This window comes from Psammomys obesus, unplaced genomic scaffold, assembly GCF_907164565.1.
Source record: "Psammomys obesus unplaced genomic scaffold, mPsaObe1.curated_primary_1811, whole genome shotgun sequence".
Lineage (NCBI taxonomy): Eukaryota > Metazoa > Chordata > Mammalia > Rodentia > Muridae > Psammomys > Psammomys obesus.
Window position 1 is genome coordinate 3,025,616 of NW_026587759.1, and position 23,133 is coordinate 3,048,748.

Consider the following 23,133-nt stretch of genomic DNA (forward strand, 5'->3'; position numbering starts at 1 on the left):
TTGCAGGGCTGGTGGGAGAAACATTAATTTTATTCAGAAATTCTGCCAATGAAGGAGTAGAGTGGAGTGGCACACTGTGAGACTAGCTCTAGCATTTGAGGCAGGAAACTGACCCTAATTAGAAATTGCAGCATGTTTGCCTAACTTTCTTCAGGAACAGGGACAGAGAGTATGCTGTTGGCATAAAGACAGTAGAAATGTAGATGGCCAGTTAGTATTTGTGAAGCCAAAATGGTGGTTCCGAAGGTGTGAGAGGAAAAGGACACCTGAGTTTCTGAGAGCTCAAAGTGAATGCTTGGGTCCCATTCAAGGATAGGATCCAGTTAGTGGCCGAGAGACTCTGACTGCATGGAGGTGCAAAACTCCAGATTTGTACTGAGTTAGAAGTTGAAAGCAACGGTCCGGACAAGAGCTTCGGAGTTTTCTACCCAGAGGATTCAGTAAGTTACCTGAGTCTCCAAGCCCCAGCTTCCAAACACACTCCGATCCTTACTCTTGCTTGCAATGCTGTCTCCGCCCACTTGGGGGCGGGGCTCGAGGGCGAGGCTGGTGGCTGTTCAGAAGCCTCGAGAGCCATCAGTTCCTACCAGACTCTTGCTGGGGGTGCCGTCCACCCCATGGCCGGGCGCAGGTCTTCAAACGTCTTCCCCCTCCCAGGCAATAGAGGTGGTGGCCTGGAAGGGCCAGTGCCCGTGCGAGTTGACACCCCAACTTGGTTGAGCAGCCAAGCAGCCACCAGCAGGTTAATGGTGCGGCCTGGTACGGGGCCAGGCATCTGTCCAGGCTCTGGGGTGTGGGGAGTACCTCTGGTTCCCTCACCTTATGAATTCCGAGGAGGGGTAGCACCCTACGGAGCTGGTGAGGCAAGGGCCTGGTCCCAGAGGTCCTCTGAGGATACCTGCCCAGGACCCTACATCGCTCTGAGGTACATGCCAAATTTGGCACTACCAGAAGATGTTTCTGCCATACAGAAAGAAATGGAGCAGCTGGCCAAGGAGCTGAGACAGAAGAGGATGACCCTGGGGTACTCACAGGCCGATGTGGGGTTCGCTGTAGGAGCTATGTTTGGGAAGGTTCTCAGCCAGACAACCATATGCCGTTTCGAGGCCCAGCAACTCAGCCTCGCCAATATGTGGAAGCTGCGACCCCTGCTGAAAATGTGGCTAGAGGAAGTAGATGAGAAGAACCTTCTGGGCATATGCAGAATGGAGATGATCTTGCAGCAGGCCCGGAAGCGGAGACGTGCAAGCAGAGAGAGACGCATTGGGAGCAATCTGGAGAAACTGTTCTTGCAGTGTCCAGAGCCCACGCCCCAGCAAATCAGCTATATTGCTGGGCGCCTCCGGCTGCAGAAGGACCTGGTCCAAGTGTGGTTTTCTAACCGGAGCCAGATGGGCAGTTGGCAGAGCAGCGATACCTCCCGGAGGGAGAATGTGGGGGCAGCTGGGCCTCCTTTCCCAGGGCCACCGGTGTGCTTTCCCCTGGCACCCGGGCTCCATTTTGATTTTCCCCACTATGGGGGGTCATGTCTTACACCCTTGTATTCCTCTGCCGCATTTCCTGTACGAGGAGCCCTTTTGTCTGCCCCATCCACCACGCTGGGCCTCCCCAGGCTGTCAAGCTGAGGGGCCTACCCTGCAGAGGGAAAATTAGAGAGTAGAGAAAAGGGGCTTTGTTTGAGTGGTTTTAGTGTTCAGTTCTCTGCCTAAAGAAGTTACACAAACTTAGAGGTGAGGGTGGGTGTTATTTACGGAAGGCTTGGGAGGGAAGTTAAACCTTATCACTTGCTTCTTTGTGTTTTTACCTTTGTTTGTCCCTGCTGTTGGCATTACAATATATTTATGGCTTCAACGCTTTGTTTCTCTTTTTATTATTAAAGACATGTCCGTTGTTCCTTATTGTTATCAGGAAACACAAAGAGTTTCTTTCTAAACACAGTATAAAATTAAAAACCCAAGTCACAGAAAAATACCAGCATTTATTAAAAAAAAAAAAAAAAGCAGACCTTTACACCAATACAAAATCCAGGATAACAGGTACTCCTCAGGAAGTCCTAGAAATGCAGCTGGAAAGTAGCACACAAAACCCTTTCAGACACATCTGCTTCCTTGCAAGCTCCTTTCCTTCCTAATTTACCTTTTCCAGCCAACCACTGAGTGGTTGGGTGGGTGTGAGGGTCTCAGCTTGGTTGGCTGTCTTCTTGAGATATGCAATGCCATGGCTTTCTTGCTTATCCTGAAATGGAAGTCATTCTAATCTTAACCAGTTTGTTATTGAAGCTGGCAATGTGAACCACCATAGCTGCAGTCCAGTTCTCTAGCTTAGAGCTCCATGTGGTTTGTTCTTTGGGAATACCCTTTACTTTTTTTTTTTTTTTTTGAGCTGAGACCTGCTTTTCAGATCATGCTTTCAATAGTTCCCTGGTGTTTGAAGTGTAAAGGCCAGGCTACTGTTCTCCCTGCTTTCCACACTTAACTCCACAGAACTGTTTTCCAACAGGATCTTAAGTCTCGTTCCCAACCTCTCCCCCAAAGCTGATTTTTTTTTTCTAGTTTTCTACTCTCACATCAATTACTAACCCTGTCTGTGGCTGAGGAAAGTTGCTTGAGGGTAGAGCATGCAAAGACCCTGGGTTTGATCCCAGCATCCAAAATATATTTTTTAATCTCTTTGCATTTTGATTTTCTGCTTGAAACCTACATGCAAGGTATATTAAAAATCCATCGCTGTGGTGTGTATAATTGGGGCTTTCTCTCTGCTTACTCATCAGCTTTCTTTTCCTTCATCAGTGTTCCAAAGGAGTCATTTCAAGTGTCTTCAAAGATCATACTTTATTTTATTTTGTGCTTTGCTTTCCAAGTTAAGTTATTATTTTTTAAATTTTGCTCATGGCCTTTTCCTAGTTCCTTCTGGTTCTTTTCATTATTTTTCCTAATGTGTTTCTGAAATGAATACTTTGTTTATATGGTATGTTCTTATTTTGTTCTGTTTCCTGGTGCATATATAACATGAGTCTGTGGAGTCAAAAGTAGAAGCCGGGGAAAACTGCATCTTGACCCTTTGTTCCTCAATTTCATGATTGATTTTTTTTCAGCACTCATGAGTCAGACAGATCTAATGCCCTCAGTATTTTCTTTCTTTCACTGTGGAAACTGATGCATCACTGTTAACTAGCCTGCTTGGTATAATTTGCCATTGCAACCGTTTTTTAAGTGTAAGTTCAGTTTGTACAATTAAATCATATTCATGACATGCAACTATACCACTATCTTCTCCCAATTCTGTGCAACAATTTTAAAACATAAACTCTGTACCCACTAGACATGAACTGCTTTCCTTCTAACCTTAGCCCATCTCCTTTGTGTCTCTAGGAGTTTGTGTATTCTAGACATATTAGTGGGTTCACATAGTAATTGTTCCTTGTGTCTGACTTATCTCACTTGGCACATTTTCAAGGCTCATATGTGTTGCAGTTTTTATCAGAATTGATTCTTTTTTATGACTGGACAAGATTTCGCTGCATAAGTACACCATGATTTATGTAAAAACTGAACACTCTGTCATTCCCCCTGCTGTCTGCTGAGAATAATGTTGCTGTAAGGAGCTATAGGAAAGAATCTATTGAATCCGTGTTTTCAGTTCTCTTCAGTAAATGCCTAAGGATGGAATTGCTGAGTCAGGTGATTCTATTACCTTATTTATTTTCTTTTTGCTGTTTTATTAATTCTTTGAGAATTTCATCCACTGCATTGCTCATATTCATCTCTAGCCCCCAACTCCTCCCAGATCCATCTGCATCTCTCTACCCACCTAATTTTGTGCTTTCTCTCAATCTATTTTTTTTTTCTTGCTCTGTCCCAGTTCAGTTTATGTTGCCAAATCTTCTTGAGTGTGGAGCCTGCCCTGAAGTATGGTCAACACACCCTCAACCAGATTACTAAAGAAAAGGAGTCTCCTTCTCCCAGCAGTTACTGAATTCCATTAGCTCATCAGCTAGGGGTAGGGATCCATGCCCATTTTCATGTTGGGGTTTTGTCTGGCCTAAGTTTGCAGGGTCTTGTGCATCCTGTCACAATCACTTTTGAGTCCATATTTGCAAATGCCCTGCTGTGTGCAGAATGCATCGCTTCCTTGTCTTCATGGCTCCCCCTGGCTCTCCCAGCCTTGCCACCACAGCCCCTCTTTCGCCAAGATTCCTGAGCCTTTGGGGGAATGGTATCCATTTAAAGATGAGCACTTTGCAGTCTCTTACTCTCTGCATGTTGACCAGTTGTGGGCCTCTGTTAGTTACCAGCTATTGTAGGATCATTAACTTTTTGAGGCCAAAGGTCTTCCTCAGCAGATGTGTCATTTTTATCCCCTTTGGAAACATATAGGGTTCAGCTTCTCAAATTCCTGCCAACACTTGTTATCTCCCTATCATTTTCTCCATTATTTCCATCTTAGTAGTGACATAGTAGTTCATTGTGGCTTAGATTTGCATTTCTCCAGTGAATGATATTGAGCTTCTTTTCATATGCTAATTGTTCATTTGTTTTTCTCTTTAGAGAAATGTCGATTCAATTGTTTTGCTCGTTTTTAAATTGTTATGTTTTTCTTTACATATTCTAGATGTTAAAACCTTTATTAGATAGGTAATTTGCAAATATTTTTTCTCATTTTGTGGATTGTCCTTTTACTCTTTATACTGTCCTTTTGATGTACAAAAGTCTTTAATTTGATGTGGTGGCCTAGTTTTATATACACACACATACTCACATACACACAAGATGTTGTGAACCTATAGTAGTGTATACAGTATGATGGGGGAAAAAAATCACAAGAAAATTTCAACTCCTAGGTTCACCGGAATACAAATCGGTGCCATCTTAAAAGACTGTTAAATAGCTCACATGAAAAACCTTTTAATTTTTCCATGACCCATCATTTTAACATGTAAGAATATTTACAAAAAGGTACTTGTGTGTATATGTGAAAAAAAATCAGAGGTAAGAGTAAGCGTTACAGTATTCCTTTAAAAATTCGTTGTTTATTGTTGTTATTTTGACACAGATCTCACTGTATAGCCCAAGTTAGCTTTGAACTAGTAATATATTCTTGTCCCACCATATTCTGATCATGTTTTCCCTTCCAGAACTCCTCCCAGAACCCCCCACCTCAACACCAATCCAATCCATACCTCTCTCTCCGTCTCTCTCTCTCTCTCACACACACACACACACACACTCATTATAAATAGGCAGCAACAACAAAATAATATAATAGCACAAAACAGAGCCAAAGAAAATTTACAAGAAAAAAAAAATAGAGACACAGAGACACACACATTCACTCATATAGAATTTTCATAAAAAACACAAAATTGAAAACCATATAAGCCAAAGACAAGGTTTTTTTTTTGGTTTTTGTTTTGGTTTTTTTTTTTTTTTTTTAATGCCTAGACAAAGTATGAGACAAAAAAGTTGCAAAAATACCATTGAGTTCATTTTGTGTTTTCCATAAAAGACATTTCGCTAAACAAGCCATGTCAATATCCATACACACACATACTCAGATCTAGTATGTTAGATATGCTAAAAAACTTAAGATTTTAGTGATATTTAAAAATCAAAACCCTATTAATTCAAAAGAACTGTGTTGTTGCTCAAGAAGTGAAGACACTTGTCATATGTGTGTTTTCCAGGCAACATGGAAATTTACAATAACTTTCCATGTGTTTACACACCTTTGTATAGTTAGCCCAAATCATTTCTGTGTTTTAGAATGTTTATTTATTTCTAAAAGTATGTGAAAATATAAAATTTTGCTTTCGACACAGAACCTTCCATGCTTGTCATTTTTGAAACAACCATAAAAATACAAATGAGATCTATTGATTTGTAAGTTGAAAGGCTGGGTAAGTTCCTAGGATTCTGTCACCATCCAGCTGAAGCCATCCTGGTCGCAGTGGAATCCTTAATACCAGCCCTGGAGACATCAAGAGAAGAGCTCTACAGCAATCCTCAGGAGAGGCTCTGAGTTGTTCCCACAGGCTGCTAGCCATTCCGCCCCTCTCTACAATGCTAGGCAATATTTACTCCATCCTAAACCTCCAAGCCCTCATAGTTTCTTAACATTTAGATTTCCCACATTATACTGGCTTTTTGTGAAATATTATGTCCAGTCTATCTCCACGTAGTTCCAAGATTTCTCCTCCAGCTCTGTTCTCCTAGCTCTCTCACCCTTTCTCCTCCCACTCATTTCCTTCCCTCTGGCTCCTCCCTTTGCACAACATTGTAGCTAGTTGTTTTATTTTGGCCTCTTTACACACAGTTGAGACAGGATGCTTAAAATAAGTATCACAATGCAATATCCGGATTGAAACCAGAGAGTGGGGTGGGGGGTGAAATCAGCATTTGAATGAACAAGGGTAAGGTGTACACATTTCAAAAGAACATTATACCAACACTGCAGGTAGAAGACCTGCTGTGAAATTCTGCACAGGTTATCTGCTTCAGCTTGAACTTGGACTTCTTAGGTTTGACCCTCCTCCAGGCTTCCAACAAAATGTCAAAATAGGACTGAGTTCACCTACTGCTGTGCCCTCTTCCACTTTCCACTTACCAAAGACTCCGTTCAAACAAGAAAACTTGGGACCTTCTGATAGTAACTGCATCCCAAATTTATCCTTCTAAAACTATACAGCTTGTATGTCATTTCTTCTGCAAGGGTATGACTATATTGTTTTCTAATTAGTCCTTATTTTTTCCTTTTAGCATGTGTGAATTAGTATCTTTCCTAGTACTGGATACAGTGGCCAGGGCAGTATTATGATACATGCTTATTTAATTTGATTTATTATTTTAGAATGGGTTATAATGCACAAATTTAACTCTTACTGATTGAGTAGTATAAAATCTTTTTTATGTATCAGAATTGGTGGCTTTATTAAGAACATTTTTAGAGGCTTGGGCACAACACCCTCTGTTGTCTTTATAGTAACTGTTTTAGTAGTTTTTCATTCTTTGTAATATTTTTTTTTTCTTAGAGAATGTCATACATGTATGCCATGATTTTGTCACTCCCTACTCACCCAGGACTTCCCCCTCCCAACTTCACATCCTGTCCTTTTAATATTTTATAACCTACTGAATACAATTTAAAATCTTAATATAAATCTTTTTAGTTGAAAAAATTTATTTTGGTATGCCATTTTGATTTCCAAAGTGGTTGTACCAGTTTACATTCCCACCAGCAGTGGAGGAGGGTTCCCCTTTCTCCACAACTTCTCCAGCATGTGTTGTCACTTGAGTTTTTTATCTTGGCCATTCTGATGGGTGTAAGGTGAGATCTCAGGGTCGTTTTGATTTGCATCTCTCTGATGGCTAAGGACATTGACAGTTTCTCTGTCATTCTGTATTCCTCTACAGAGAATTCTTTGTTTAGCTCCGTACCCATTTTTTTAATTGGATTGCTTGATTTATTGCGTTTTAACTTCTTGAGTTCTTTATATATTCTGAATATCAGCCCTCTGTCAGATACAGGGTTGGTGAAGATCCTTTCCCAGTCTGTAGGCTGTTGTTTTGTTTGGTATGCCATTTAACAAAACTGTCAGACAAAGTACCCTGTGGTAGCTGGCTTAACTATCAGAAATCTGTCTTCAATTCTTCTGGGGTCTGGGTGTGAGATCCCATGTGGGCTTAGATGATTCTTTCTGAGAGCACTGAGGCGGGACCGACCCCAGGTTTCTTTGCTTGACTTAGAGACGACCTTCTGCCTGCATCTTTATTATCTTTCTTCTGAATGTCTTGCTCACACCCATCTTATATAAGGCTATGAGTCCCATTTATTTGTAGCCTACTCTTATAACCTCTTTTTATCTGAACTGACTATAAAGATCCTGTCTCTGAACATAGTCATAATCAGGAACTAGTATGTCAGCATATGAATATTTTCTGTGATTCTGTGTCCCATAAATGAGCTAAAATTTAAACTAAACTTTAATTTCCCTACATAAGAATTAAATAGGATATAACAATATGATAAAAAAGAAAACTAGCCACAGAGTCACACTGTTTCAGATCTACATTTTATTTTTTGGACATCTCTGGGATACCAGGAAGGGCTGTGTGTGTGTGTGTGTGTGTGTGTGTGTGTGTGTGTGTGTATGTGTGTGTGTGTGTGAAGGGAGATTCTGGGAATCAAATCGAGAGCTTTAAACATACTAAACAGTCCCTGTGGTACTGAGACACATACTTTGTCTCTTCTCTGGAAATTTGAAAATATGTCTCAGCTACAAACTCTGAGGCTAAAGTTAATAGGTATTTATTTTATCTTTTTTGAGACTAGGATAGTTGAGCCCATTGGTGATAGTAGAGGGCATTACTAGGAAAGAAATAATTCATTTTCCCCAAGAAAATTGCATCTAGCACCTTGACCTTCTGAGCCATCAACCAGACTGAGTCTTGGGACAATGCTGCCAAGCATTCTCATATCATATCAAAATAGCATGCCATGACCAATCCAGTCACTCATCTTTAATTTGCTCTGATTTTATACATTATGAAAACAGCTAAAAATAACAGAGAAAGTATTCAGACACTGGGTCATTGTTTCTATGAGCACTTTAAAGAATACTGCTAAATATAAGTAGACACCAACTATGTTTTTAATTATAGCCTTTCCTCAGTATTTCTGTAATGGTCACCCATACAGATGATCACATTTTAGTTAACGCATACCATTGGTGTGCTTGGTAAATGTGTACTACCTTTGAAGAATAAACTGTTTTCCTTGTCTCCCCAAAAGGCAATCATGTTCCCACCATAGATAGAAAAATAATGTTTTTTTTTCTTCTGTTTCACTTGCTTAAAGTAACTAATTGACAGTCATAAATTTCTGTCTTCTAGGCCAAGAAATTTTTAGTAAAATACTAACAGAAATGTGATGTTTCTCATGAGAAATAAAAGGGTCTCTATCCTTTTTATTTGAGATTCCAGATAATGGCACAGTTTATTTTAAAAAATGGTATAAAAAAATGGTATCACTTTAATTTTTAAACTGAGTTTCCTACAGTTTCATCAGTAAACAATTTACTTGATGAACATTCTTTGTGCACACATATATGCCATGTGGACGTCTAGCCAGCAGAAGGGACTTGGATTTGTGATTTAAATATTTTCTCACAGTTGATCAGTGATGCTGCTGTTGAAATAAACCATGTATAAGTGAACTCTAATTCATCCTAGAAGGCAAGTCTAGATTATCAGTCACTGTTTTAGAGGATAATAATGCATGCTTTATTTGTTGGAGTAGCACACAGACATTCTGAGAGTCACTGTAGAAATCTACCTGTCCCGATCACAAGCATGTGTTTATACTTTACTACATTCTCTATGTTACTTATTTACGTCACTTATAGCTACCAAGTAGCTAGTTTTAGAGGAATGTGCAACTTAGCTGTACAGAAGAATAAGCCTGGAGCTCAGTTCAAGAGAGTTGGACCAGTTGTGAAGACTTGACTCCTAACTAGGAGTTAAGTTGAAGGACTGAGAGTCAGAAAAGCAAACCAGAACAGGAAAAAAGACAGATTGCTGTGTGAGCCTTCTATGTGGTGTGGTGGTTTCAATAAAAACGACTCCCATAAGCACTGTTATGTGTGTTATGTGCGTTATGTGTGTCGTTGAGGGCAGGCTTTGAGGTCTCAGATGCTTAAGCCCAGGATCAGTGGCTCACAGCTCTTTTCCTGCTGCCTGCAGATCAAGATGTAGAGTTCTCATCTCCTTTTCTAGCACCATGTCTGCCTGCATGCTGCCATGCTTCCAGTGATGATGATAATGGACTAAACCTCCAAACTGTAAGCCAGCCCAAATTAAATATTTTCGTTCATTAATAGTTGCTGTTGTCATGGTGTCACTTCACAGCAATAGATGTGTGGTTTGTATTTCATCACTCCCTTCAAGATAAGATGTACTCATTTACCTAACCATATTCCAAGGCAGTTTAATTTCATCTCTCCTGTGACCAGAGTTTACCTGAATGCACAGGGAAAATTAGTCCTTTAGTAACGATTGATCCTACTTTATCTGCTAGTATAACTAAGTTAATATCTCAAACGTGATTTACTGACACTTCAGGGTTTCCGGATAGTTAGTGTTTCTCACTCACTATTTTTTCTTTTGTGGTGCTGTTGATCAGACGCTGGGCCTTGTGACTTTTAGGCAGCTTTTCTTCCATACATATGGAAACAGGCTAAACAGGGTCACTGCTGATCCTATTGTCATTAGTGTCTGTAATTTAATAAATAATAATAGATTGTAGTGATCTATTTGAAATTTTTTTCTGGAAATTTCAAGGTCTATGTGTTTTTAATTTTATTTGTTTCTGTGCTTTACTAAAAATAGTTTCAAGTCTTATACATAAATATATGTTTTGGGGGATGTAGTGGGTATCAAAACAGGGTCTCTGTAGATCTGACTATCTTAGAATTCACTGTATAGACCAGACTAGCCTGTAACTCAGAGAGATCAACCTGCCTCTGCTTCCCAAATACTAGGATTAAAGGTATGCACCATTATACCCTGCATTAAATATATCTTATTTTTATACTGTGATAAAAAAATACATAGCCTATCTTATTACTCACAAATGGTTTTATGTTATTTTAAAATAGGGGATTTTATCATTGTCTTTTTTTTATTTTTTTACAATTCTGACTTTTTTTGTTATTCTTTAATTATTTTGCCATATAAGCCTTTTTTGTAGTCTGCACTGTATGACTTTGGAGGGCATAGGGCTATTAGTAATCAAATCAGTCAAGAAAATTCTAAAAACAGCAACTGTTTATCCTCTTCTGTCTTTCAAGACATTGTAAAATAGGTGGCCGATGTTCCTTCACCATTTCATACACAGTAATACTATTTAATGACACCCTGTGACATGTCATTGTGGTTCCCAGGATCAAAGAACTTGCTAGCTATGCTGAAAGGCAAACCATTATAAAAATATTAAATTTTATAGATTGCAAGGCTATTTTAATTGGCCAGAATGTGAATGCATTTAGCAGCTAGTATGATAGGAAGGGTGACATTTCTTAAGGAGCAGATGAAGTAATGCCAAGTCTTAAGATTGCTGGTTGTCTTGAATTTAATAATAATAATTTGATTGATCCTTACAAGTCTTCACTTCCCAGTATCTCACCTAGATCAGATTTTTGTTAATGAATATCTTATAAGAACACTAGATTTGATTTAAAAATCCATTTTTATAAAACAAAGCTTTACAAAACTTTTTTCTTTCTTTTATTGAAAATAGATTGTTTTCTCATACAATATATCCTGATTATAGCAATTTTCCCTTGCTCTACTCCTCCCAGCTTCTTTTCACACCTCCCCTCCCCTGCTCTCTTGATCTACTGCCTTTCTGTGTCGCATTATAAAAGAACAGCTTCTAAGAACTGACAATCAAACATGACAAAGTAAAAAATAATAAGGTGAGGCAAAAACTATCATACAAAGTTGGGCATACCAAGCCAACAAGAGCAACAAATTTCCAAGAGCAGGCGCCAGAGTCAGGGAACCACTCATTCTCACAATTGCAGTTCCATAAACATACTAAGCTGTGCTAATCTTAGCTTACCTTTTTATTCCAGCTTTCTATTTTTTATCTATCTTATCATAGTTTTTATATATTTTGATACTAATAACTTATTTTTAATAATTATTAAGAATTGTAAAAATTTCATTCGAAGCACAACTTTCATGGTATTGAGAATCTATAGTTGTTATGTGTGAAACTATTCATATTAAACTTAATAATTCAGTTATGGCTCTCTGGCTGTAAATCTCTGTAGTATGTTACTGTTCTGATTTAGTGCCTTCTTTAAAATTTACTGCTGCATAGCAGATGGTATTTGAATCTTCATAGAGTTTTTAATCCTATGTCCACCTCCATATAATCTTAGGTTAACATTAATAAAAATGTTGGGCTTAAAATATTTCTTTAAAATCATAGTAGAAATGTCATTATTCTTTCTGAAAATCATAAATTTGGGGTAGATTACTTAATAACAAATTTAAAGTAAAACAAGTTCCTTTTGGTAAAAACTTACAAGCCCCTTTTTGTTGACTATAAGCATAAAAGGTATAAAATATGTGAATTTTACAAATCATTCTAAAGGTCTAGTCACAGAAGTTTCTGTTCATACTTTATAGCTTCCTTTATGAAATGCTTTATAGAATTCACAAACACACATTGCTTTTAGTGTCTGTCCTTTGATGTCAATAAAGCCACTTTCAGAGCTAGAGGTCAGTGCTCCTAATGTGCACAGAAGAGTTTGGCTGAAGTTGTTTGAAGCTATTAGAGATAACCTTTCTCTGCATGTCTTTGGGCGTGGAGAAAACTGGTACCAACAATACCAGCTGGGCTGTAATTAGTGTAACTAACAACTAATATGAAAGAGCAAAGTAGAGGTCACCCTTAAGAATTTAGAGGTATTAACAGGTTAAGGTTGTAGGGCGTCCTATCCCGCAGCTTAATCTGTTGCTTTAGCTGGTGAGATTTGTTGAAGTCATCAGTGCCCTCTAACCCCAAGGTGTTGCTCTCTTGTAATTTATTGGTCACATGCCAAGTTCCTCTTTCCTGCCTAGTGAGATGACTTTGAGAATGGCAAATTCATCTTAAAGGCCTTGTTACAAATGTCTGCAGATTTTCAACTCTTCACTCTAGCTGAAAGATTAGACTCTGATTTGCTTTAATGTCTGTGGTTATGTCCCGCATGTTCTTGTCCTACGACTCTTAGAATACATTGGAATTGCCATTTGCTACATTATAAAATTTGATGCATTGTGACCATTTAATGGGTACTATAAGAACAATACTTAAAAATCTAACTCTTAAATCAAGTGGTGTATAAGTGATTCGAATACACAGTAAATATTCCACTTCAATGAGCTATTTCTTCAAATTTAATTGCTTACCAATGGCTTTTGTTTATGTTTACAGTCAATTCTGTGCGCTGAAGAATTTATCAGAAAATAACTCTTGCTTTCCTACGATGTAACTAGTCTTCTTCAGTATCCGACTTTGTCTTCTTCCTCATTTCACTTTGGGGCACCAACACAGAAGCAAGAGGAGCTTCTGTCATTCTTTTCCTTTCCCATTAAAGCCATGCATGCATGCATGATGGTCTCTTTAGTTTCTTTAAAAAACACAACCCTAGAATCCTTTCTTCTTTTAAAGCAGTAGCCTGCTGCTTTACTCTGCTGAAAAAGATTCAGAAGGAAACATTTTTCTTTTTAACCTTTTAAATTACTGCTTAAGTCTCAGGTGCCCTCAGTATTTTATGTTATAGTTTTTGTTTTGTTGTTGTTGCTTTGTTTTGTTTTAGCTATGGGTTCTTTTCTGTATATAAAGTAAGCAGGGAAAAGTCCCAATAACTAACAAATGCTTAAGTTGGCAAGCACCAAACCATACAACTTCAAATAAAGTAGTTGTTTAAAATTGTCCTACTTCTCTGGACTCATGGACATTTAAATATTTTAAGTGCATTAGTTCTTAATTAAGTACAAGAAATAACTCGGATGATTAATTGCCTCTAGAGTACTTTCCATATTTTATACACAAACCATGGGTCATTCACAAGTGAACTGTAGTTTGTTTGTATTGTTATTTTTATTATAATATCTATCAGAAAAGATAGGTGTATATATATATATATACACATATATATATATACATATATATACATACATATCATACAAAAGTAGATTAAGTTTGTTTTATTTTTACTATAACCAAGCAAATAAGAAAATAAGTTTATCATAAAAGAGGAAATCCTAGAGCACCAGGAATGCAGCTAAGTGGTAGAGCACTTGCCTAGCTTGTACAAGGTCCTGATGAGATTCACAGGACTATAAAAAGGAGGAGAAGGAGAAGAGTGAGCACACACACACACATACATCAGCAGCTAAGGACATGAGCAAGGCAGTGCATGAGAGAAGCTGGAAAGAGGAAAGTCAAGGAGGAAATGGTATAATTATAATTTCAAAAAAATAAAATATTATAAAGCATGATTATAATACCTTTGCAAATAAAGTAGATATTTGAAATAAGGTGAAATTTGTAACTTTCCCCCCAAAAAATGATGAGTATTTTGGTAGTGCTGACAGTTTATGCTTACAGCACAGTGCATGAAAGTATGGACAAGTGAATGAAACTAGAGAAATTGTGCGCTGCAAAACCCCAACATTTCAACAGGCTGTGCCAAATGGACTCAGTGGGTTACTAACAACAATAAAGAAAATAAGAGGACTTAAATGTGTGAGGGTGATGTGTTGGGAGTACCTGGGGGAAGAAAAAGAGAGGAGTTCCTGAGCAAAGCATGAGGTTTGCTCATTTTCCTTTAGCATAGAACTTTTTATTCCTTTCTCTTGTTTATGGTTTATTTAATGCATGCTTTCCTGGTAGCAGTGTCTTTGGTTTATAATGCAAGCCAGCTTTCTAGACTTGTGGACTCCATGAAGTCTATAGTTTTTTATTAGTTTTTAATTGCTTACCAAAAGCTCTCTGATACTGTGTTTCTAATCTGAAGATTAGAAACCACACCCACTTACTTAAGTGATACATAACATAGTAAGAAAATGAAATCATCATTAATGTAATCCCCAGTAATTGAGTCACATATTCTGATAATTTTATGCATATACATATATTCAAATAAATAAAGCATGTTGTTTACTGTATCAGTAATTGAGTCTTTTTAAAAAATAAAGGGCAGGCCCATGCTGTGCTTAAAGTTTACAGAAATACTGGTCTTTTTTCATGCTAAGACTGCTTGAGTAAAACCACCAAGGGCAGAATTGAAAAGTCTTATTTCCCCTCTCCCACCGTATCTTATGATAGCTGTGAGAGTACACCATCAAAGCTAAACTGACTTCAAAGCCTAGAGCACTTACTGTTTCCAGCCAGTACTGTAACGGCCACTTCACCCTCACAGCAACTCATCTTACAGAGCTGCCGGACAAGATCCCCCTCATGTGCTTGCCACCTCCCTATTGCAGCTACCAAATTCAGAGCCATTCCTTCAGTAAGTCAGCCCAGAGAAGTAATTACTTAATTTCAAGATTTGCCATTGAAGTTTACTGTATTTGTTATTTATTTACTTCTTCCAGAATTATGCCTTTTACTACAAGACCTCGGTGTTTGCTGATATTAAGAATAATATTTATTGTGTTTGTTTCAAAAATAAAATACAGACATGTAAATAAGATTACAACCTTCTTACCTTATTTTGGCCTCACACAGTAACATGAAAACATGGTATTTGGCCCCATGAATCCTGAAGAAAAAGGAGAAAATCCAAAACATAGATAAGTGCCAAAGATGTAAAAACAAAAACAAACAAACAAACAAACAAAAAACTTGGAAACACATGCTTTCTTTGGGAAAGATAAATAAAAACATGATCAGAATTTTCATTGGAATTAAAGTATTTTATGTATTTTCAAAAACTAAATAGAATTTTTCTACTTGCTTTTGACAATTGTATGCATGTAAACAATGATATGTACCTCAACTTAACCTCATGCTTTGCTCAGGAACTCCTCTCTTTTTCTCCCCCCAGGTACTCCCAACACATCACCCTCACACATTTAAGTCCTCTTATTTTCTTTATTGTTGTTAGTAACCCACTGAGTCCATTTAGCACAGCCTGTTGGAATGTTGGGGTTTTGCAGATAATCATAACTGCACTTAAGTTCATAGGTATAATGATCATCTCCTGTCCCAAAGGCAGCATTGACAGCATTCCTCCCTGTCCTTCAACTCTTACACGCTCTCCACCTCTTTTCCAGTAGGTTCCCTGAGCCTTGAGATAGGAGTTGTTACAGACAGCTCATTTACAGTTAAGCACTCAATAGGAAATTATTCTCAGCAATTTGACGAGTTGTGGGTCCCTACATTAACTATTGATCACAGCAGAGAGAAGTTTCTCTGAAGGCCAGGTTTCTCCATGTGATTCTTGTCAGTTGTCATTCAGTTTTTTTTTTTTTTTCTTTTCATGGTCCACTTAAATTCTAAAAATTATTCCCCTTGAATTCCTCAGTACATTTGATGGTAGATGTTTGGAACCACTGGGAGGAAGGATCTCTTGAGATCTGGAATATGGTATGCACATTGAAAACTTAGGCTTCCAGAAGAACTCAAAATGGATTTACCAACTTATTGTTCCTAACCCCAACCAGACATGAAATTCCAAATACACATGACATCAACGACTTTGATTTTACATTATGGAAATTAAATGGGCTCAATACAGTGATGGAATTGTTTTAAGAAACAGAATAGGCTACATTGTAAAACAAGCTTTCCATGTATTGAAGTATTCAAATGAAGATTTTTTTTTATTGTGATATTCTCTATTTTTTTGTAACACAGATGCATGGCTCTTAAGCATCAACTTTATAGATAACAACATTGTGCCTCAGTGTCAAATGTTGAGCCTACCCCTGAAACATCTCATTCAGATTCTAGGCTTTTTATTTAGTTTTGTATTTATTTCCTATTCTTAAATTTTTCTTATTATTATTTATTATTACAATTTATTCACTTTGTGACCTGGTAATAGCTCCAACCCTCCCTCCTTCTTCCCCTCTGATGTCCCTCCCCTAGTCCACTGATAGGGAGGTCTCCTCCCCTACTATCTGACCCTACCCTATCAGGTCTCACCAGGACTGCCTGGATCCTCTTTCTCTGCAGCCTAGTAAGGCCACCTCAACATGGGGAGGTGATCAAAGAGATGGCCACTGAGTTCATGTGAGAGAACTGAGTCCCTGCTCCCCTTATTAGGAAACCTACATTGAGACTGAGCTGCCTATGATCTACATCTGAGCAGGGTATGTAGGTCCTCTCCATGCATGGTCCTTGGTTGATTCATCAGTCAAGACCCCCTGAGCCCAGATTTTTTTGGCTCTGTTGGTCTCATTGTAGAGCTCCTGTCCCCTCCAGGTCTTTCTATCTCCCCCTTCTTCTATAAGATTCTCTGCACTCTGCCCAAAGTTTGCTATGAGTCTCAGCATCTACTTTGATACCCTGCTGGGTAGAGTCTTCCAGAGGCCCTCTGTGGAAGGCTCCTGTCCTGTTCCCCGTCTTCCCCTACTTCCGATGTTTATCCTGTTTGCCCTTCTGAATGAGGATTCAGCCTCTTCCCTAGGGTCCTCTTTGTTGTTTAGCTTCTTTAGGACTATAGATTTTAGTATACTTATCCTATATTATATGTCTAATATTCATTTTTAAGTGCATGTATACCATGTGTGTCTTTCTGCTTCTGGGTTACTTCACTCAGGATCATCGTTAAAGAATTTCACCAACCCTCAGTAACCAATTGGTTTCCCATAGTAAGGGGAACAGGAACTATTTCTAACAGGAACTCAATGGCAGGCTCTTTGACCTCCCCACACCCCAAGGGAAGAGCAGTCCTGCTAGGCCACAGAGGAGGACTTGGCAGCCAGTCCCGAAGATACCTGATAAAACAGGGTCAGATGAAAGGGGAGGAGGTCCTCCCCAAGCAGTGGACTTGGAAAGGGGCAGGGAGGAGATGAAGGAGGGAGGGTGGAATTGGGAGGGAATGAGGGAGTGGGATATAGCTGGGATACAGAGTTAATAAAATGTAACTAATAATAAAAATAAAAATAAAGAAATGTTCAACGTCCTTAGTCATCTGTGAAATGAAAATCAAAATGACCCATCAGAATAGCTAAGATCAAAAACTCAAGGGATGATGTATGCTGGAAAGGATGTGGAGAAAGGGGAATCCTCCTCTATTGCTGGTGGGAATGTAAACTTATATAACCACGTTGGAAATCAATCTGGCACTTTCTCAGACAATTAGGAAGAGCTGTACCTCAAGATCCAGCTATACCATTCCTGGGCATCTATCTGAAAGATGCTCAACCATAAATCAAGGACATTTGCTCGACTATGTTCATAGCAGCTTTATTGATAATAGCCAGAATTTGGAAACAACCTAGATGTCCCTCAACTGAGGAATGGATACAGAAATTGTGGTACATTTACACAATGGAATACTATTCAGCAGTTAAAAACAAGAAAATCATTAAATTTGACAGCAAATAGATGGAATTCAAATGAAGAGCTTACAACCACTATTCAACCTTTTTTCTTGGTGCTAGTACTTAAGCCCAGGGCCTGTTCCTATCACTGAGTAATGTCCCACTTTTTAGGAACTTGATAGAGGAAATCTTTCTACTGGGTCTGTTAAAGCAAAGAATCTTTAATACATATGTGCTTCAATTCTACATCATATGTTTCTGATAGAACATGAGTATGAAGAATTGATGACTAAATGATAGGAAGGAGATGTAACTATTGACTACAGTGCAGTAATGTGATTTCATTGTTTCACCTCTAAAGTGCTGTCAGAAGGGATTTGAAACGGGAAGGGGAAAGTCACAGTGGCCTCAGTAGATCAAAGAAAGTGACAAAATGCCACATGTATTTTTTTTTTTTTTTAGTGCTGAAGACTATATAAAGCAACCAAGTCTAAACTGCTCAGAGAAGCAAGCATAAAGAAAATGAGAAAAAGAACGTGTTTTGTTTTAGAGTGAGACTCCATTCAGAAACCAAAGTGTTTTCTGTCTGTCTTATATAAAAGAAGGGAACAAAATAGATAGGGAAAGGGGAGATTTTAAAATTCCAGTTTTCAATGATAAAGGGAAATGACAATTTTTAAATCTTTGATTTAACTTAGGAAGCATACTTAATAAGTAGTTCCTACAAGGAGCAGGAGCCTATGAGAAAGATAGCTTTTTCACAACACCTTTTAACAGGCAAGAAAGGGAGAACTGGGGAAAGAGAAAACACAAGAGTATCATTAAGATATAATGAAAAAGTACACAGAAGGTTTAACAGTTGAAAAAAGAGTATGTTTATTCAGAATGGTAGAAATCTTGTCTGTCATTAGTTTCATAATTAGCGCTTCTCTGCAGTCCTTTTGTAAGACAATACCAAGTCAAAGGGACTCTGACAGCACCATGGGCAGACAGAAAGGTGGAAATGACTAATATGTAGCTTTGGTCAACTGATGACTCTGGATCCCTCATCATTTTAAGTATTAGATGAATACTTACGGTTGGTTGTTTTCATGATCCTTTCCAGTCTTGGGTTATTTTCTAATGCCTCTTTATTATTTATATACCATTCCATCAGTACTGTATAGCAAAAGATTTCAAACTGATCAAATATTTCAGTTTATAAGAGTTTATATATATATATTTTTTAATTTTGATCTAAAGACGAGAGCCATGGTAGGAATTCAAGACAATTCAGGAAAGATCTTTGAATTTATTTTCTTATTTTAAGGCATATAAATTTTTGGAGAAATCTCTGTATATGCGGTTATGATGAGAGGATGGAGTTGTGGAAATGAAGTAGTGTTTGCAGGGGTAAAGAGAGGGCCCTACCCTATTGCTTTTAAAGACATGACAAAGGAGAGAGCCAATAGCAGGCATCTAAAGAAGACAGCCAGAGATAAGCATTGTTGTTTTAAAAACAGACCAATTGTCTACCTGGGAAGTCGGGTTAGTTTCCTTAGAAATAAAGTAATAGGAAGTCTCATAGGTAGATGACTTCCAGGATAGGAGGAGACGCTACCAAGAGCTACTGTAGAGATGTGGGAAGAAACTGCAGTATGTTAAATATATATGGATTATCACTTAACCTAAATTCAAGTATTTAGGTCCTTTTCCCAGTCATATAGGACAGGGCAGATCCCTTCTTTGCTGTTATAGTATAACTGGGTGTGTTCTACCAGTGTTGGTTCCAATTTCCTGAGACTATATTAAGGCCATACAGTTAACGGAAGATTCCATATGACTGCTGGTATATTTCAATTTTATTTTGTGTCATGCATATAGGTATGCATGTGTATGTGAGCACCTGCGTATAAAGTAGAGGTCAGCAGGGATATGCTTTCTCAGGAACCATCTATATTATTTTTTAGACAGTCTGTTAGAAGAATTTACTTCAGTGTGCAATTAAATTATGACTTTTATGCTTTCTGATTTTTTCATGCTCTGTTATTCTTTATTTCTTATATCTGACAAATCTCATTTCACTGCTGTAATCTTGTCAATATTGTAACTATAGTCTATTTTGAAGCAAGACTATGAAACTAAAATGATCGTTTGTAGCAACAGTAACATTCTCCAATACATAAAGTCAATTCAGTACTAGTTTCTGGTTTGGGAACATATTGCTGTCCTGTTCTTAATGGCACATTAACTGTAAATTGTGTCTTATGAATGATACAGTAGTGGAGAGTTTGGAACAAATGTACTTTTCTGGCTCTGTTTTACATAGTAGTCAATACCTTCAGCACTGTAGTATGTCCTCTACTCAGCTCTACATCCCTAATCCACTTACAACTTATTAGATTCAGAGAATTATATGTGTATTTCTCTTGATATATATGTTATATTGCTTTCTTATTTCTGTCTGTCTGGCCCTTTTAAGAATTCCAAAGCCAATTTTCTCTTTACTCAAAAGAAGGGATGGGGGCGGGAAGCAACTGTGACCATAGCACTGAGGTCCTTGGCTGAAGTCCAACTTGCTGCCTGTTTGGCCACACTTAGTTCCACATCAGTGAGCTGAGAAGGCTGGGGTGGGCTCCGCTCTGTGCTGACCTATTGGCTGTGACCACTCCTACTTCGTTCCGAGTGTTTTCGTCTTAGTCTCCTTCTGCTAGGAAAGATGTCAAGAATCTGCACTTGATTGGCTGCTTCTGTGGGCCAGGGTCCTCTAGGGGTTTGTTTGCTTTTTCGCTAGTACTCTATCATACGTTTCACTTGAAAAAATTACAGTCTCTAAAACGTAAATGAAGAATGCATCGCAAATATTTTCAGAAATAGTATACATTTACCTGAGCTAGAAATTTATATTTAAGCCTTCATCAAGAGAACTAATGCCCTGTAAATGGCTGGTTATACTGTGCTCAGCAAATGAAAATGTCATCTTCCAAATAAACTCTATTATGGAATAAGGCAGAACTTCAGTTCCAAATTTATATCATTCATTCTATTGTAGTTTTTTTTTTCCATTGAAGAGTGCATTTCTCTGTCATAAACTGTACTGAGTATGAACAGCAGAGTCATTTGAGGTTCATTGTAAATATAGGGGAACATCATGTTTCCTGTTCTTTTGTTAAACCTGGCATATTGATTTTCTTTTCCACAGCTTGCAGCACAGAAATGTGATATATAGTTATGGCAAGAAAAGCTAACCACATGTGAATTTTTTAAGTGCTGCTGGATTAACAGAAATTGTCTGAGTGAGCAAATAGCAAGGTTTGACTTCCTCAGGAACTCTTTCTGACTTAATCAATTAAAATAACAAGTTTTGCTTTTCTTCTTTAGAATAAATCATTAGCAAAATCATTTTCTCATGATCATTTGTTTGAATTCATTTCTGCTTCTGTATTTTAACTAAAATAATAAATATACAAAATCTGAACTAAAAGTTTTAAGTCAAATATAGGAAAGTAAAAATACAACAAAATACCTATTATCTTAGAAATGGTTTTAATTTTTATTTAACTGATTTTTAGTTTGTATTTAATTTTGCCATTGAATTTCTTTTCTATCAGCCTTCAGTGTCTATGTTTTCTGTTCCCTTTAGACTCAGAGGTAGAAACATTTACACTTAATTAATACTTCTTGCAGTGCTTAAGTATGGAACCTGTTAGGAAGGACTTCTGTGAAAGGACTATGGCCTTCTTCTAACCTTATTGATAAACCTCTTTCTTAAATTTATCAAGTAATAGTTGGCTTATATGGCTTCAGAGTAGAGAGGGAGAAAGGGTCATAGCTCATCAAAGTGGGTTCCTGAGGATCCTTAAAAGTGCTAATGTATTATCTGGTGTGTTTTAGAGTTTTCTCTCTTGGAAACAGGTAAATGTGTTCAATTATCTATAGAAGAAGACTGACTATTGAAAGCTAGAAAGGCTTCATAATATTTATACAAAATATATGTTGTCACATGTCTTTTCTAAAAATTATTTAAAATATTCTACTATATGTATATATGGATCTGTTTCTTAACAAGATTTGGATATTCTAACATATAGGAGTTCACTGAAGAGTACATACTGACGCTTCCTGTTGTAAAATAGCCTATTACATCCATGTTATTTATGATGCTTCTTAAAAGATGTTTTAAGTCTTCTATCTTTTCTTTATCCCATTCTGCAATATAATTATGTTGGAGGAGAATTAAGGACAGTATATTTGTTAAAAAGAATTTTCATGTCTGACTACCTCAAAATAAAAAGTTGTAGTGATATAAACAAAAAGAAAAGCATTGACTTTGGGTTTGTACAGGTGCCTCTTTGATTGTCTATGTTAATCTAACTTTGTTATTTTTTGTTTTCAAGTTCTTTATAATAAGGATTTTTAGTTTTTAATAACATATTTTTCTCCTCCCTCAAAAACTTTTTTGAAGAAATTTTGTTTTCAAGTATTTTTCAATAGGCTTCTGTTACTTTTAAACAGGTGGACATCTTAGGAAATTACATACCAAATTTATTAGAAGGCAGTCATTTCAAATGATCTGATAAAAGCATAAAGCATGAGTTGTTTCCATAATAAACTGGACAGGGAGGAGGGGTGGAGCGAAGAAGAAAGTGCCACTGGTTTGTGTTAGGTGATACTGTGCCCTGCTTGTCTAATTTGATTCCATAGAGCCTGCGAAGCCTCAGGCAAAGCTGATTTTAGCCATAATCAGCTTCTTAACCTTTGGAGAACCAACATAAACACTGCCTACAGTGGTTAATTATGGAGCTCTGCCGCTCGCTGCAAAGTGCGGAGGTAAGAGGGTACAACACATGTTATGGCCAAATGTAACAGCACGACAGCAGCGCAGTCTGTGTTGAAACAATTTGAAATGAATAACCTAAGGTCGCATTTCCTAACATGTGAGCAGAGTTTCAGGTTCTAGTCAGAAGTGATGAGCATTATGTACATCCTCGACTTCGCTAGCTTCACATTCACCCTTCTCTATAAAATCTTGTAATTTTAGATATGTATCTAATGAAATGCTAGGATATTACAAGTGATTTTACAAGTGATAAGTAAAATCTTCTTG

The 23,133-nt window shown here is 37.7% G+C and overlaps 2 protein-coding genes across 4 annotated transcripts in view; both read left to right on the forward strand.

The window, feature by feature from the left end:
* Fam172a (family with sequence similarity 172 member A) overlaps window positions 1-23,133 on the forward strand; it is a 440,570-nt gene that overhangs the window by 334,506 nt on the left and 82,931 nt on the right. The window lies entirely within an intron of this gene.
* On the forward strand, window positions 618-1,625 carry Pou5f2 (POU domain class 5, transcription factor 2). The gene has a single exon (XM_055604047.1). The coding sequence runs from the start codon at window positions 618-620 to the stop codon at window positions 1,623-1,625; it is 1,008 nt and encodes a 335-aa protein (XP_055460022.1).